The sequence below is a fragment of the Phycodurus eques genome, chromosome 1 (assembly GCF_024500275.1).
Source record: "Phycodurus eques isolate BA_2022a chromosome 1, UOR_Pequ_1.1, whole genome shotgun sequence".
NCBI lineage: Eukaryota > Metazoa > Chordata > Actinopteri > Syngnathiformes > Syngnathidae > Phycodurus > Phycodurus eques.
This window is the reverse complement of record NC_084525.1, coordinates 14,677,689-14,691,483: the sequence shown is the minus strand read 5'-3', so window position 1 is coordinate 14,691,483 and position 13,795 is coordinate 14,677,689. Positions and strand designations below refer to the sequence as shown.

The window sequence follows — 13,795 nt, the reverse complement described above, 5'->3', positions numbered from 1 at the left end:
AAGGACCTCCCCTCCATGTGGTGGTGGCAGGTCCTCAGGATACAGAACTTCATCCTCAGTGACGCAGAATCATAAACCCTGTTTCAACCAGCCACTCCAACTAACTTTAACCAACCTGAGAATTGGCAGATTTGATAATGAAACAACAAGAACATTTGTTTTATACTGAACATTATATACAATTAATTAGGGACTTAGCATTGTGGGAGATATGAAGCTGTTATTAGTTACGTGTCATCTGGAATATGCCAGAGCTGTTTCGAGCGGCAGCAGAGGCGTCTCCTCATCACATCCTAAAGCTGTACAAAGCAAATGGCAGCGTGGTGAAAATCTCGCCCATGCTGGAGCCCAACAGCCAGGACTCTTACTACCGGCTGGAGGTGGTGGCGTCTGACTTCCAGAGTGAGTGACCTCGTCTGCAGTGGGGCAAACATTCATTCTATCTTTCGCAACCTTCACTTGAAACCATCGTTCCATAACGTTTTAATGATCTCTATAATATGGCTGTACATTCTTCATATAAACTACTCACAAAAAGTTAAGTTACTCTAGGATGGGCTTCTGGATGGGATTTCAGGATGAACCAAAAATACACCATAGCCTTGAAAGCTGAACATAATGACCTCTAACAAGAGCTGAAAAGCAAAATTCACAACAGGTATTTGGACCAATAAATGTCCTAGTTCAATTAGTATTGGTGTTTAAACTGTCCTCTTCATTATGCTGTTCACATTTTTACATTATGAGACCAAGACAACACCTAACAATTGATCAACAGTAGCTTGCCATCAAAGACGAATTGGCCACTGAGCTTACAGAGTGTCATCAACAGATTGCAACCAAGAGACTTGAAAAGTCAAAGAAAGCCATACAAGTGGACATCCTTGGAACTTTTCATGGATCGAACAGCTGTTGTGAATTTTGCTGTTCAGCTCCTTGTTATAAAACAGCAAATTGTGCAAGAATTACTATTGTGCATTATGGGTTCGTCTTGAAATTTCACCTGAAAGCCGAATAGCTTTAACTTTTTGTGAGGACTATATATTATATGTATGTGCTTTCTAACTATCCAGCAAACTTTGTATCCAAATGCAGGTGTTACCATGCCAACTGATGTGGACAACATGGAGCACAGGTGAGTGCGTCTCATCAGTTATAACTGATACAAGCGTGAAAGACAGAGAGAGAGTGTAGCTTCCTTTTGTATATGTGGCCTCAGGCTATGTCACCTGGAGACCAAAGTCTTGGAAGAGGCAGGGAAAACTCCAGAAATCATCAGAGACCTAAAGAGTCAAGTGGAGTCTTTCAAGCGCAAACTTGAGGTTTGCAATCCTGCTCAGCATCAGCGTCGGCTTGGATGCAACAGGGCAAGAGAGGTGAAATGTTTGTTCCTTGTCAGAGTGTCAAGCATCTGAGCTGGATGGGTCTGTTCAAGGATGACAGCACCCAGCAGCTTCCCAAGTTCCCACCTAAAGCTAAAGGGCCTCAGTCGAACATGGAAGAGGAGCACCAGCAGGTCCGCACGAAGTTCTTAAACATGAGGTGACCGAGTGGACCACTTCTGTTGCACAGTGATCTAGGTCAACTGAACATGTGGACAAAATTGTTGGTACCCTTCTGTTGAAAAAAGAAAACCCCACTGAAACAACTTGAAACTGAGAAAAAAAACCTAAGACATGAGAATATGTTTACTTTTGTGGCCCAACAGAAGAAACTGGCCTGGACAAAAATTATGGTTCCCTTAACTTCATGTTTTGAGGCAATCACTGTAATCAAACAATTTCAGTAACTCTCATGAGCAAACTATTCCAGTGGTCTCAGGTTTGAAGAGTGCCCTCCTCAGACAGTCTGTTTCAGCTCTTTACACAGATATTCAAAAGGCCACTTCAAAATAGTCCCATGTTTTGATCTGAACCAGTGTTTTTAGGAAGCACATTTGGCTCCAGAATGCCTCAAGAATTTTGAGATGTCATTGTACCTGCGCAAAGACATCCTGTGCAGGTTGTAGCAAAGCAACCCCAGAACATAACTGAGCCTCCTCCATGTTTCACGGTAGCTCCAGTGCTTTTTTCCCTTGTACACACAGCACAAGCAAAATTGAAGGTACCCTTCGGTTAAATAAATAAAAATAAAAAAACAATGCTCGTTGAATTAACCAATTAGACTGGAATTTGCCGAAATGCATATTAACAAGCCAGTCACAAAGTTTCCGGGAGACTGTATAGCTTGGACAGATGAGACACAATTGGAACTTTTTGGCAAATCACATCAACTCTGCGAACAGACACAAAAATTCAGCATATAAATATATTATAATATATAAAAGACTGTACTGAATACGAAACTTGGAGGAGACTTGGAGGGACAGAGTGTCTTGAATCTGTGCATGGTATGATCAAATGTCAAGACTAACAAGCCATCCTGGAGCAAAATTGTGCTCCCCAGTATCAGAAAGCTTGCTCAAGGATGCAGGTCATAGGGCCTGGATCCAACAGGATAATGACCCAAAACACACAGCTAAAGACACAGTATATTTGAGAGCAACAGAAATCATTTGATGACGGTGATTTCCTCTAAAATTGCCAACAAAATATTAAGTTAGAGATAACACCATTTTCTTCCCGGACAGTTCCATTAGTAGTTTTTCTTTTTAAATAATTCTGTTGGACCACAAAATTAAAATAATGGCTAATTTTCATTATTTAATAGAAAGTACAGTTTCAAGTTATTTCAGAGACAAGTGTTGGCTTTTCTTTCTTGTACCAACAGTTTTGTCCACGCGCATCTGTTGTGACGCAACACATTTCTGTAGCTCGCTGCAGGTAACAGAAGATGTGATAGAGCATCTGAAAACTCCCATTTTTGACAACTGGTGAGTGCTACACACACACCCAGAGCACACATTATTTCCGCCCATGCTCTTGTGATGCGCTGTTGGCAGGCAGTGGGAGGCGCCAGAGATGCTGGTTCTCCTTCAAGTGATGTTCACCGACCTGGACTTCCTGACAGTGTTCCACGTCGAGGTGGACGTCCTCCAGAACTTCCTATTTGAGGTCTACCGCCACTACAACAACATCCCCTTCCATAACTTCCAGCACTGCTTCTGCGTCACCCAGATGGTACGACCACCAAATCAAATCAATTGTATTACCAATTTACAATATAAGTTATCTCAAGGCACTTTACACATTAAGCAGGTCAAGAACCACTTCTCATACATTATATATACTGTATCAGAAAAACAACTAAACCCCACATAAGCAAGCACATGGCGATGGAGGCAAGGAAAAAAAAAACTCTTCTACCTCATCCAGTTGGGTTGAGATGGAGACACCGAGTAAAAGGACAGAGGGTAGCTAGAGAGAGAAAAACAGGATAGAGGGGTTAATGTGCCCAAAAAAATATCTTTTTAAACTCACCACACCACAGAAAAGAGTAATGTTAACAAGCTGGACAATGAATGAATGGATTTTTAAAAAATCGCAAAGTATGTGAAATTAGGCTTCAAAATAGTCAAGCATAGAGTCCTGACCTTAACCCAATAGAACACCTTTGGGATGAATTAGAGCGGAGACTGAGAGCCAGGCCTTCTCATCCAACATGAGTGTGTGACCTCAAAAATGCACTTCTGGAAGAATGGTAAAAAAAAAAATCCCATAAACACACTCGTTAAACCTCGTGGACAGCCTTCCCAGAATGGTTGAAGCTGTTATAGCTGCAAAGGGTGGATCGATGTCCTATTGAATCCTATGGATTAGGAAGTTTAGTGGATTTAAGTTCATATGTGAGTCAAGGTAAGTGAGCAAATACTTTTGTCAATATTGTGTGTATCTCAACTATTCAGTACTATATTGTTTGCAGTCTTTGCAAGTTTTCAGCACTTATCCATCCATTTTCCATACCGCTTATCCTCACTAGGGTCGCAGGCCTATTAGAGCCTATCCCAGCTATCTTTGGGCAAGAGGCAGGGTACACCCTGAACTGGTCGCCAGCCACTCGCAAGGCACATATAGAGAAATATCCATTCACACTCACATTTACACCTATGGGCAATTTAGAGTCGACAATTAACTTACCACGCATGTTTTTTTGCATGTGGGATGAAACCGGAGTAACCGGAAAAAAACCCACGCAGGCACAGGGAGAACATGCAAACTCCACACAGGCGAGGCCGGATTTGATCCCAGGTCCTCAGAACTGTGAAGCAGATGTGCTAAGTCGTCCACCGTGCTGCTCAGCACTTACGTTCAAACATATTTAATGTATTCAGAAACAAAACAAGGATTTATATTTTGCGGCACTTTAAGGGATCAGGGAGGGAAGAGACAACAATGGGCAGAGCCAGGGGAGAGAAAGACAAAGACAAGCAGGTTTGTAAAATTCTACAGTAATGCTTACGAGACAACAGCGCATCTAACAATAACTGTATCCATTATTATATGCAAGTTGAGATAGGTAAGAACAGTGGCTGCCCATATCGCCCACATCAGAAACTGCCACTGGGTAAGCAGGATAGAGAGAAGACAAGAGGAAGGAAAACCTTCCCCGGCAATCTAGCCCATGGCAGCATAACTAAGCGATTAGCCAGAACATGCCTGAGTCATCCCTAACGATAAACATTAAGCTTGATCAAAAATTCACACTTGAATAAAAAAGAAAAAATGCTGTGTGGTTATTCAGATGTACGGGCTTATATGGCTGACAGACCTCAGGAGAAAACTGGGTATGATGGACCTTCTGATCATGCTGACCGCCGCTCTATGTCATGACCTTGATCACCCCGGCTACAACAATGTCTACCAGGTTACCTTGCTGCTATCAGCTTGCTTTCCTCTATCGGTGAGATGATTGTTGACATTTATGTCTGAATGTGACAGATCAACGCTCAGACTGACCTGGCTCTTCGTTACAATGACATCTCTCCATTGGAGAACCACCACTGTGCAGTTGCGTTTGGCATCCTCGCCAAGGTGTTTGCAGCCCCTTTTCAACCGCTACAACTTTGAGAAGTTGCTCAATGCTCTTTTGCCAAATTTGTGCAGGAGGAGTCCAACATCCTCAAACATCTGACCACAGAGCAGTACAAACACATGCGAGCAGGAATCATCAAGTAATACGTTTACCCATGTTTTCAATTTCAGTTGTTTAATTCTCTAGTTGACGCCATATTGTGTTTCAAGGTGCATTCTGGCCACCGACATGGCGAGACACAATGAAATCCTCAACAAGTTCAAGACCATCCAGCCTGTGTTTGACTTCAGAAACAAGGATCACAAGGAAGTGGTAAAGAACTGAGCACAATAACCCCATTCTTCTTATGGACTATTTCTACGGGGAGAGATTTGTCTCAAAATGATTTACACGAATATATCCACGATTTACATGTTTTTCAGATCCACAAATGTATCCGCGATTTACAAGTGTTTTTAATATTGTGTGTACATTTAGCATGATTTATCATTTGTAAATATTCAGTTCTACTTGTGAATCTTTGAAGGTGTGTTTGCAGATCAGCGGGCACGCGCATTTATTTTTGAGACAAACGTAAACGAAGTTTTCAAGATATTCACGCACACACACACACATGCACAACTTGAGAATGTTTACACGTGTGGGAAGGCCCGTCCCTCCATCCGCTAAGTGGCAGTGTTGCTGCCTCCGTTGATGACTTGACAGTAAGTCGCTTTTATGGGAATCCAACAGTCTATGGTCCGACCCTGCTGAAATCCCACGTAAACCACTGCGGTCAGGCCAGCTCCCAGTCGGAAAGATTAAGTCAAGCCAGCCACCCCAATGATTGTTTATACTAGGCATTAAAGTAACAGGTGGAACGGTGGACGACTGATTAGCACATCTGCCTCACAGTTCTGAGGACCTGGGTTCAAATCTGGCCTCGCCTGTGTGGAGTTTGCATGTTCTCCCCATGCCTGCGTGTTTTTTTCTTCCAGGTACTCCGGTTACCTCCCACATCCCAAAAACATGTATGGTAGGTTAATTGAAGACTCAAAATTGTCCATAGGTGTGAATGTGAGTGCGAATGGTTGTTTATATTTGCTCTGCGATGGGCTGGCAACCAGTTCAGTGTGTACACCGACTCTCGCCCAGACTCAGCTGGGATGGGCTCCAGCACACCTGCGAACCTAGTGAGGATAAGCGGTATGGAAAATTAATGAATGAATTACGGTAACACACCAGCAACAAGCTGGTTGGGCTGACTTCAAAAGAAAAAGCCCGACAAATAATACATAGACATCAATGCTTTGGATTTCGAATAATGAAACACAATACTCCGTATATATGGCAACACGTCCAACACTGAGATAAAGGACACTGTACCATTGCATTGCATTGCATCCATGAAGGTTCTGAAGTTGCATTATATTCATTCATTCATTGTATAATAACACAAATTTTACGTCAGAATCAGAATCATCTTTATTTGCCATGTATGTCCAAAAACACACAAGGAATTTGTCTCTGGTAGTTGGAGCCGCTCTAGTACGACAACAGTGGGATGAAATTTACAGAACACTTTGGAGACAGAAAGACATTGACAAAAAAAAAAATAAATAATAAGTCACTGAGCAGTAAAGGGTTGCTACTTATCTGGTAATGCCGGTACATTTTTATTTTTTTTGACAATTGTGCAAAAAGATGCAGATGCAAACGTGTGAACATTCTCAACTAATGTGTGTGAATACCTTCAAAACTGCGTTACGTTTGTATAAAAAATAAATGTGCGTGCCCGCTGATCCACAAATGCACCAACAATTCAGAAGCAGAACTGAATATGTACAAATGATGAGTCGTGATAAATGCTCACACATTAAAAACACATGTAAATCACAGATATATAAATCCCTGATATTTGTGTAAAAAATTACGAGACAAATCTCTCCCCATATATTTCTACTGCAATCATGCAATGACACAGTGAAATAAGTAAGATTAAACTGTGTCCGTGTCAGATAAGAATTCTCATTCTCATTTACAGTTCATGCTGAAGCAGTTGCTTTTACTTTTATTACTTTATCTGTGCAGCTCATGAAGATCATGGTGAAGGTGAGCGACATCTCCAACGAGGCCAGACCAATGGCAGTGGCCGAGCCCTGGCTGGACTGTCTCCTGCAGGAGTTCTTTAACCAGGTTTGATGCGCACATAACAAGTGGCGCTATGATGTGACGATAACAGTTCTAAATTAAGGAAATCAGCAGTTTATGCTACAGATAAGGAAAATATGCGAGTAATGCCCCCTATAGTGAGTTATAATTGCCTCTTCAATGCCAAAGATGGTGCCAAATGACTACTTTTTTTCTAAATCAACCTTCTTAAGTTACTTTAACTTAGTTCATTGGCACTAAGATGGGAGCAAAGCACTACTTTTGTTTAAATGAGCTCCTTGACGTACTTCAACACAGTTTCTTGGCACCAAGGTGCCACAAGACGGCACCAAAGCAATATTTGCTTTGAGCTGTTACAAAACACTACACTATTTCTAAATGAAGCTCCTCAGCTCACTTCAATATAGTTTGTAGTTATCAAGGAGACAAGGCACTACTTTTGTCTAAATGAAGCTCTTCAACATAATTCCCTGGCATCAAAATGTCACAAGATTGCAGCAGCAAATCACAACTTTTGTGAAAATGAAACTCCTTGACTCACTTCAACATAGTTCCTTGGCACGAAGATCGTGCCAAAGCCATCCTATTGCTTTTGCTTTGGATAATTTCCAGCAAAAAAAAAACAGATTTATGTAGTGCATTTCATACACAAGGTGCTCAACATGATTACAAGCATTGAAAAACAAAGTGTGAAAAACAGCTTATAACCATTTAAAACAAAGAGAAAAATAAAAATACAATTAAAACAGCATATGGTGCAAGAAAGATCATTTAAATGTGGAAACGCTCTAAAAGCATGAGAAAAAAAGACAAGTTTTTTTTGTCACTTCTGCTGGCAATTTATTCCATTTGTGTGAAGCTAAATGCTGCTTCACCATGTTTGCTTTGGACTCTGTGCTCCACTATTTGACCTGAGCCCTACTGGGTTTATATTCCATTAGGATTTATTTCATCTATTCAGAACCTAAACCATTTAGTGATTTATAGACCAGTAGCAGAACTTTAAAATCTATTCTGAATGTGTCTGGGAGCCAGTGTAGAGACTTTAGAATTGGAATAATATGTTCTGACCTCATTGTTCTGGTCAGAACCAGACCTGCAACATTCTGAATGAGCTGCAGCTGTATAATGCTCTTTTGGAGAAGTCCAATCAGAAGACCATTATCGTAGTCAAGTCTACTTGAAATAAAAGCATGGATGAGTTTATCCAGAAAACCTGTATGTACCTTTCAGCATTAATGGTGCCTTCACAGACGTGTAGATTACCCATGCCATTGGCACGAACACAGCCCCATACCATCACAGATGTTGGCTTTTGAACTTTGCGTCCATAACAGTCCGGATGGTTCTTTTCCTCTTTGGCCCGGAGGACACGACTTCCACAATTTCCCAAAACAATTTGAAATGTGGACTCGTCGGACCTCAGAACACTTTTCCACTTTGCATCAGTCCATCTTAGATGAGCTCGGGCCCAGAGAACCCGGCGGCGTTTCTGGGTGTTGTTGATAAATGGCTTTTGCTTTGCGTAGTAGAGTTTTAAGTTGTACTTATGGATGTAGCGCCGCACTGTATTTATTGAGATTGGTTTTCTGAAGTGTTCCTGAGCCCACGTGGTGATATCCTTTACACATTGATGTCGGTTTTTGATGCAGTGCCGCCTGAGGGATCGAAGGTCACGGGCATTCAATGTTGGTTTTCGGCCTTGCCCCTTACATGCAGTGATTTCTCCAGATTCTCTGAACCTTTGGATTATATTATGGACCATATATGATGAAATCCCTAAATCCCTTGCAATTGTACGTTGAGGAACATTGTCCTTAAACTGTTCGACTATTTTCTCACGCACCTGTTCACAAAGTGGTGAACCTCGCCTCATCTTTGCTTGTGAATGACTGAGCAATTCAGGGAAGCTCCTTTTATACCCAATCGTGGCACCCACCTGTTCCCAATTAGCCTGCTCACCTGTGGGATGTTCCAAACAGGTGTTTGATGAGCATTCCTCAACTTTTTTGCCACCTGTCCCAGCTTTTTTTGAACGTGTTGCAGCCATAAAATCTCTATTTGCTCAATAGGAGTGACAGCTCCTATTTAGCAAATAATAGTGATTATTTAATAAATAATAGTGATTATTTGCTGAATAGGAGTGACAGCATTCTTTCTTGACATTTCAGATTTTCCAGGTGAATTTATCCAAAAGTTCATCAACTGTCTCAGCATTCACAGTTTGTAACACAACTATGGTCTCCATAAACTTAGTGATGCTTCTAGATGTTGCTGTTGACTAATGACAGTACTCTCATTTACATTTCTTAATTGACATAGAGGTTGTCTGAACTTTTGAGAGAATCTGTAATTCAAAGAACACACAAAAATTATCAGAAATAGCCATATCCTTCATGTCAACTGATAGAAATTCAACATCCTCAGAGATGACCAGGTCTAAGATGTGACCTTGAGTGTGTCTCGATAACTGGAGACAATGGTTTGATAGGTTCACATTTTATCCTCACTATACTTGTAGCTCTACTTTCTTTGTGCCATATTTATTTGAACAACTTTCTGTCCCTTGTAATTAAAGGGATGAAAAATGCCTGATCTCCAGAAGTGTCTGACTTATTCTGGAGAACAATGTTGTTTGTATCTGATTTGCAGCCACGAACCCTTCACATATCAGTCAGATTTGCGGGATAAGATTCTTCATGTGTGGAGGAGGGGCATTTTGCATCTTAGTGGACGTTGGTTTCAGGTGAAGGGGAATGGGAGGAAGATATTGGCGTTGTGTGCGTTGGATTCCAACATTGACAAGGGCTTTCATCCTGCCTGTCACATTTAATTGACCATTTAGGCTAGATGATAGTGAGTGTTGCGTTGGGCTTTGGTTCAGTGGGGCAGGGAAGGATGTGGGAGATTCCAAGTGCTGCCTCATCTGATTCCTCATTCGTTCCTCCAATTGTTCAGGTGACGCTGGTGACGCCATCTGCGCCTCGTGTCATCTTATGTCTTTTTCCTCCGATTGTTTAGGTACAACTGGAGGCTCCTTCTGCGCCTTTTGTCCTTCAGCCACGTCAACAAGGCCAATGTTTTCCTTTCGTGCCGCTGAATGACATACACAGTAAAAAATTTTGCCAGCCAATAACTTAACCCCTTGTTTATTGAGACAGAAACCGTCTGCCTTGTAAAGATGTATGCGCTCCCAAAAAATGCAGAAATTGTCAATGAAGCTTACGGATAGCTCCAATACACACTTCTTTGTGCCACTTGTTTAAATGCCTGAGCCTGCTGAAATTTTCATCTCCAGATCATACCACTAGGAGAGGTCCACTTATGAAAACCTCAGCATCCAAACATTGCACTTTTGTTAGCTGATCAATGAAATCTTGCTTCAGTACCTCTGATTGCTGCTTAAAGACATCCAGGGCCCCTGTGTGTATAATGACAGATTTCACAGTTGGGTGCTCATGACTGATCCCCATAATATATATTTTTTAGAGATATCAGACATATCGTTGATCAAACACTCTACTTTGGTGGTGTTCTCGCTGAAAAAAATGTTTTACATCCTTGACAGCTCCATCACCAACTATTAACGTTTGGGCTGCCATTTGTTTCTTGTATGAGGATAAGCGGTACGGAAAATTAATGGATGGATGGATTTAGTTTCATACATTTCAGTGGTTGTGGGGGATGAGCATTCTTTGCCTTGGTCTTGTAAAAGTAGCTCAAATAAATTTTTTAGTCTGATGTCAATGCTTTGCATTGACTTGCGTCCTCTTTTTTTTGCCCTTCGCTGTAGCGACCGTCCACGGCCGCTCTCTTGGGGTTGAAGATGCACTCCACAGAGGCCAGCTGGAATGCTCGGTAATCTGCTGGTGTTCTGTCCTCCCTTTTAGATGCTGTCCCATATCTTTAGGCTATGCTTCCAGTAAATTCCAGGGAGAACTGCTAGACATTCCAACAGCTTCTTCCCTCTTGCGATCAACTTCTTAAACACCTAACCTATAATTCCATTACAACAAGCTGGCAATTTTTTGACTTGAGTTCGTTGTCACATTTCTGTGGGGCCAATTATGTATTATGTATTACTTGTGCACTCACTGTAGTTGTCTCGCCATGCTGCACTATTTGCATATACTGGCCACTCATGCCAGAGTAGCATCTGCCCCATTTGCACACTGATTGAGGAGTATCTGTAACATTTGCACAACCGACATTGTCCCAGATGATCGCACTACTCGTCACTTTAAACCGCATACACTCCTTGAAGTCTCAGCGCCCTTTGCACAATGGTCATTGCACCGGACTATTGCAATATTAGTCGTTCGAACTGCTCTAAGTGCTAGAGGACTCTGCATCTTTTTGCACAATTGTTTTTTGTCAATGTCTTTATGTCCCCAAAGTGTTCTGTAAATTGACTGTCTGTTTTACCAGAGCGGCTCCAACTACCGGAGACAAATTCCTTGTGTGTTTTGGACATACTTGGCAAATAAAGATGATTCTGATTCTGATGATCCATTATACTTTCCACAGTCCACATCCGTCCTCTTAGTAGAGCTAACTGGCTGTCTGTTAGCATGCTCCTGCTCACCATTTTGAGACATCGGGAGAGTGGTTTTATTCCCCGACTGTCCATTTACCGGCGGCCGACTGGTTAGAGCGTCAGCCTCACAGTTCTGATGACCCGGGTTCAATCCCCGGCCCCGCCTGTGTGGAGTTTGCATGTTCTCCCCGTGCCTGCGTGGGTTTTCTCCGGGCACTCCGGTTTCCTCCCACATCCCAAAAACATGTATTAATTGGAGATTCTAAATTGCCTGTAGGCATGACTGTGAGTGCAAATGGTTGTTTGTTTCTATGTGCCCTGCGATTGGCTGGCAACCAGTTCAGGGTGTACCCCGCCTCCTGCCCGATGACAGCTGGGATAGGCTCCAGCACGCCCGCGACCCTGGTGAGGAGAAGCGGCTCAGAAAATGGATGGATGGATGTCCATTTACCTCCACATAGACTTCAAGGCGGTGCATTTTCTTTTCCAGGACCGCCATCTTGTGTAGCAGTTTGTGATACTCTTCAGTGGAAAAGAGAGGCGTCCTGTTGCTGGTCTTGTTGCTAATAGCAGTCTTGTGCTAATTAGCAGGCCACACTCACGTAATGGTGAGGGGTATCAAAAAATATTGCAATATGGCAACGACTGACTGTATCTACAAAAATGTAAGTCCCAGAGGTTTAAAAATATCCAGGAGTCGCTGCTTCTAATTTCTTTGGAAGAAGAAGAACAAGTTTATCAGCAAAAAAAATGTAAACAGAGGCAAAGCAAGCAGAGTGAGCAAAAAAGTGGCTGCGTTGTACGAGAGCAGGAGCAGAATCAGTGAATAGCACATTTTCCGCAAGTAATAATGACACTCCATTAAAAAGGTTTATCATTGCCTATAGACTGTGGCAAAGCACTTCTTTTATCTAAATGAAGCTCCTTAACTCACTTCAAAATAGTTCCTTGATGAGAGGTTCCCCAAAAAAAATCCACAAATTCTGATTCTGCGGTAATGCGAGGGAACACAGTACCTCACCATCTAATTATGTGTTGAGCATTTGAGTATTGTATTGTATTGTATTGTATTGTATTGAGTATTTTTGGTAGTGAAAGAAAGTGGTTTGAGGACCTCTATGGTCATGTCTGAACTGCAGAGTGACACAGAAAAACTCAAAGGGCTTCCAGTGACTCCATTCATGGACCGCGACAAAGTGTCCAAGCCGTCCTCCCAGACCAGTTTCATTCGCTTTGTCCTGATGCCGCTCTTCACAGAACTTACAAAGCTCTTTCCCTGTCTGGAGGTAAGCCATTTTTTTATGAAGTCACATGTTCCAATGACAACCTGTGGCCATGTTAAGCGTTTTTGTACATTGCAACACAGCAACATATTCTGGAGCCAGTGAGGCGAGCCTTGGAGTACTACTCGGACCTGGAGAGAGCCACCCAGGAAGGGGAGGCGGCCAGCAAACCCTGATGAGAAAGACTTCAAAACCAAAAATGTTTTAGCTACGGTGGCTGGGAAGTGCAAAACAATATAACAAATTGTGAGACACTTTTACATTTCAGAAAACAAACAAATATACATTTCAGATATACATTAACATAACATGTACCATATCACAGTTATTGAGATTCCCACATGTATGTATATATAAATATATATATTCTTTTCATGCATTTTTTTTAAAACATTTAACAGATATTACAAGATTCTTTTTTTTTTAACAAAAAAATCTCTTCTTAACATCAAGTCAACAATTGTTGTGCACTTAATATTTGTGTTTTTCATTTCATTTGTGTGTTTTGTGTTATGTGTGTTTTTCATTTTTTCCATGACTTCTGATTTCATATCTAATTCATTGTTAACAATTTGTGCAACAATCGATTTCTGGGGCAATTGTGTATATGAAATAATATGTTGACGTGACTACACATTGATATGATTTTCATAGTCATAAGGGCCCTCTGATGAAAACCTTAACTATGATGTGGCCCATGACAGAAATAAGTGGGACACCCCTGCGCTCGATGAAGCCCGATACCACACTTTGAGTACCACTGCTTGAGGCTGTTGTTTTAGACATTTTTTTTTTTCTGCACGTGACCCTCCAGTACACCCAATTGATGCACTTAAAATTGTGGGAATTATTT

The 13,795-nt window shown here is 41.7% G+C and overlaps 1 protein-coding gene across 2 annotated transcripts; it reads left to right on the top strand.

The window, feature by feature from the left end:
- Positions 1-41: 41 nt before the first annotated feature.
- Positions 42-13,706, top strand: LOC133404074 (high affinity cGMP-specific 3',5'-cyclic phosphodiesterase 9A-like). 2 transcript variants are annotated; one of them, XM_061679673.1, is made up of 13 exons: positions 42-402; positions 1,096-1,135; positions 1,220-1,322; positions 1,400-1,542; positions 2,813-2,872; positions 2,942-3,119; positions 4,681-4,803; positions 4,878-4,970; positions 5,043-5,110; positions 5,181-5,283; positions 7,042-7,146; positions 12,799-12,945; positions 13,026-13,706. In XM_061679673.1, the coding sequence occupies exons 1-13, from the start codon at positions 246-248 to the stop codon at positions 13,116-13,118; spliced, it is 1,413 nt and encodes a 470-aa protein (XP_061535657.1). In that variant the 5' UTR covers positions 42-245; the 3' UTR covers positions 13,119-13,706. The 2 variants fall into 2 exon arrangements, with proteins under 2 accessions (XP_061535657.1, XP_061535666.1); XM_061679682.1 differs by lacking the exon at positions 4,681-4,803.
- Positions 13,707-13,795: the final 89 nt, after the last annotated feature.